This window comes from Chenopodium quinoa, unplaced genomic scaffold, assembly GCF_001683475.1.
Source record: "Chenopodium quinoa cultivar QQ74 unplaced genomic scaffold, ASM168347v1, whole genome shotgun sequence".
Taxonomy (NCBI): domain Eukaryota; kingdom Viridiplantae; phylum Streptophyta; class Magnoliopsida; order Caryophyllales; family Amaranthaceae; genus Chenopodium; species Chenopodium quinoa.
This window is the reverse complement of record NW_018745286.1, coordinates 1,893,693-1,897,434: the sequence shown is the minus strand read 5'-3', so window position 1 is coordinate 1,897,434 and position 3,742 is coordinate 1,893,693. Positions and strand designations below refer to the sequence as shown.

Genomic DNA, 3,742 nt, shown 5'->3' with positions numbered 1-3,742 from the left:
AGGAGAAGTTGGGGAGCTTCGTCATTCAACATTTCATGGGAAATGATTATTCCATAGGCGTCCCAGATAAGGAAGATACAGTAGTATGGCCCGAGGCGGCCAGTTATGGAGATCAGTGCTTTGGGTGTTATGAGGCGACCATTAAGGCCAGCCTTAGGTTTCCTCTACACCCGGCCGTCGAGAGAATTTTAGACGGCTACCAGATTGGACTCTGGCAACTTGCCCCAAACTCCTGGTTTAACATACTGGGGTATGTTGCTGGGTGTGAGATGTATGAGTTGGACGCTAGTTTTGAGGCCTTTGCCCAGATGAATTAACTCAGCCGGACCCCTAAAGCAACCGGGACCGGTTGGTACCAAATTTCATTGATTGTGAGTAGTCTAATTTCTAGGGTTTGGGTAAAACTCTCAATGTATTCACTAATAACTAGTTGCATGTGCTAATTTGGCTATTGTGGGATGTTAATTAGTTGAGCTTAAGTGGTTTAATTGTTTAGTTCTTGTATATGGCCATTTCTAGAACTATTTATCTAAGCATTCTCAACGAAGGATCAAGAAATGAACTTGAATTAGTTCCCTTATGCTTAATTGACTTGAAATGCCATGAGAAGAGGAATTTCCAGTCAAGGGTATGTTTATGTCATCGTGATTATGCTTTAACACTTGTTTTATGATTTTTAACCATGAGAGTAGGTTGTATTCATGATTCAAGTAATCCCTCTAGCTTGAGAGAGTATTTGGATGCCTTAGATGACTTCCTCATTTGATCCCCTATTTTACCTTGATTGATGCATGGTAATTGTGATTTGTGATGAAGTTGAGTGGTGTAACCCGAGCCCTAGATTCCTCTTAATTAATATCCTCTTAGCTTTTAGTTGAATTGAACTTGTAGAAGTTACTTAAAACCAAACCAATTTCGACTTTATTTAGCTAATTTAAACGGTTGTATCTCGGTGGTTGATTCAACGCCTCTCTTGGGTTCGACCCTTTCTTACCCTTGCTATTAGTTAGTGAGCCCAAGATAGGATTTATCTTTGGTAGGCTTGACGAGGGCCTATCAAATTTTGGCGCCGTTGCTGGGGAGGCAAAGTCACATTGAATGTATTATTGTTGAATGAGACTAAATGTGTGTATATGTATAGTCGTTTTCTTATCTTAATTTTTATTTACGTGTGCTTAACTTGTGATAGTCATTGCTAACGTTTTTCTTAGCTTTGTTTGAATTTTCATGACACAAAAGAGTAAGCAATCACCGCTTATTCCCATTGATCTAGAGGTGAACAAGACCTTGAGGAACGTAAGGAGACTTTTGTAGGGCACACCTGAGTTCTCCATTGTATATTCGGATTCTGATCCGAAAGAGGTTTTTGGAACCAACGAAGACAACATGGGAGAGAATCCCCCTCCACCTTTGTTACGAGACTATGACCACCCCAACGCTTTCCAGCTTCGGAGTGGCATACGTCTCCCAACCACAAATGCAAACAACTTTGAGCTTTCACCTCAACTCATCCGCATGATTCAAAGCGATCAATTTGGGGGTAGTCCTTATGAGTGTCCTTTTGCTCATTTGGACAACTTTCTTGAATAGTGTACAACTATCAAGCAAAACAACATTTTGGAAGAGTTTATTCGAATGCACATGTTAATTCTCCTTCGTGATAAAGCAAAACATTGGTTGAACGGTTGAAGAGGGATCGTTGAGTACTTGGGATGAGGTGACTAGAGCCTTTCTTGGGAAGTATTTCCCTCTTGAGTAAACCGCCGAATTAAGACGGAAGGTCACCAACTTCAACCAAGAGGTTGATGAAACTTTGTGTGAAGCATGGGAGCGGTTCAAAGATTACACTAGAGCATGCCCTCACCATTGTTTAACCTCATGGATCATAGTGCAAAGCTTCTATGATGGTCTTACTTCAATCTCAAGGGCCAACCTTGATTCGGGAGCCGGAGGTAGCCTTAAAAAGCTATCGGTTGACGAGGCCTACAAAACGATTGAGGAAGTTACCAAGCATTATGCTTATGGGGGTGATAAAAGGCAAAGTCAACCCAAGAAGGGCGGCAAGCATGATCTTGAAGCAATAGATCTTATTGCTTCAAACGTTGATATGTTAGCACGAAAGCTAGATCAAGTGAACAATGTGCCCGGTAGCTCCTCCTCACAAGTTATGTCTTGTGAGACTTGTGGAGGAAACGATCTCTTGGCATCCTATTGCAACACTAGAACGGAACATGTGGCTTCACTTGGGAGGAATGGTCCTTACTCTCAAACCTATAACCAAGGTTGGAAACAACATCCAAATCTTGGGTGGAAACAACCCAATTAAGCTCCCTATCCTCAAAACAATTACAACCAAGCTCCTCTTTAAAATCAACCCCCTTCACAACAACAAGTTCTCTATCACCACCCCAACCAAAGAGACAATTCCCAACAAAGACCCCAATACAATAAATCCCCTTCTCCTCAAAAATCTAACATTGAATCCGTTTTGGAAACCTTCATGTCCCAAAAAACCAAGATCAATGGGTAAGTTAGTAGGTCAATTCAACAACTCCAAGCACACATCAAGATGATTGAAAGTCAATTATCTCAAATTGCGAACCAAGTTGGCTGCCCCTCTAACCCCAGTGGTCAATTTCCAAGCACAACAGTAATGAATCCAAAAGAGCATGCGAAATCAATCACCTTGATTTTGGAAGGAGGGTATGAAGCTCCAATTATGAGAGAAGAGGTTGTCAAAAAGGGAGATGAGGGAGATTGTTGGGTAGATAAAAGTGAGTTTGAAAATGAAGTGAGTGAGGAGGCAAGAGGAAGGTAAAAAATGAGTGATGAGGGTGCCTCAAAGAGCGACGAGGTAGAAGTGAAGAGCCAAGATCCATTGAGAACATATGAGCCTCGTATTCCATTCCCTCATCGAATGATAGAGAAGAATCTAAATGAGAAACTTTCCAATTTCCTTGATGAAATGAAAGGAATTCAATCAAACATTCCACTTCTTCATGCTTTGTCACAAATGCCTATATATGCAAAGTTTTTGAAAGATCGTCTTTCTAAAAAGAGTAGGCTTAAGGAGAGTGATTTTATCTCCCTTCCAACGAAGATAAGTGCTATTCTTCAAAATGAGCTTCCTGAGAAGTTTGGTGACCCCGATAGTTTTGCTATACCGGTGAAGGTTAGGGATCTTGAATCCACAAATGCTTTGTATGATCTTGGGGCTAGTGTTAGCCTTATGCCTCTCTATATGGCCACAAGGTTGAATCTTGGGGAGATAAGCCCCACCAAAATGTCAATCCAACTAGCCGACCGCTCGGTTAAAGTCCCATTGGGAGTCTTAAAGGACATCCCAATTCAAGTGGGAAAAGTTCTTGTGCCATGCGATTTTGTAATCATGGAGATGGATGAGGATCCCAAAATTCCTCTCATATTGGGTAGGCCTTTTTGAAAACTGCAGGTGTTAACATTGACATGAAACAAGGGAGGCTTACCTTACATGTTAGGGATGAAAAGGTTTCTTTCTCATTTTCGGAAACTTCAATTCAGCCCATGGTTAAACAAGTTTATCGGATTGATGTTTTGGTTAGTACATTGAAAGAAGAAATGGAGGATTCACAAAATGAATTGACTCATGCTCCGGAGGTGAAAAGGCAAAAGAGGGTCAAGAAAAAAAAGAGAAACAAGACCAAGCTGATGGAGAACTTGTTTGGTTGCATCTCTAGTGATGATGATAACAGTGAAGTTGTTT

The 3,742-nt window shown here is 41.1% G+C and overlaps 1 protein-coding gene across 1 annotated transcript; it reads left to right on the top strand.

Annotated features, from left to right (window-relative positions):
• Positions 1-2,821: 2,821 nt before the first annotated feature.
• LOC110711928 lies at positions 2,822-3,442 on the top strand. The gene has a single exon (XM_021890364.1). It carries the CDS (start codon positions 2,822-2,824, stop codon positions 3,440-3,442), a length of 621 nt encoding a protein of 206 aa, XP_021746056.1.
• Positions 3,443-3,742: the final 300 nt, after the last annotated feature.

Bases quoted from the DNA above. Each gene is read 5' to 3' on its own strand.
- LOC110711928 (XM_021890364.1), top strand. From the start codon at position 2,822: ATGAGTGATGAGGGTGCCTCAAAGAGCGACGAGGTAGAAGTGAAGAGC.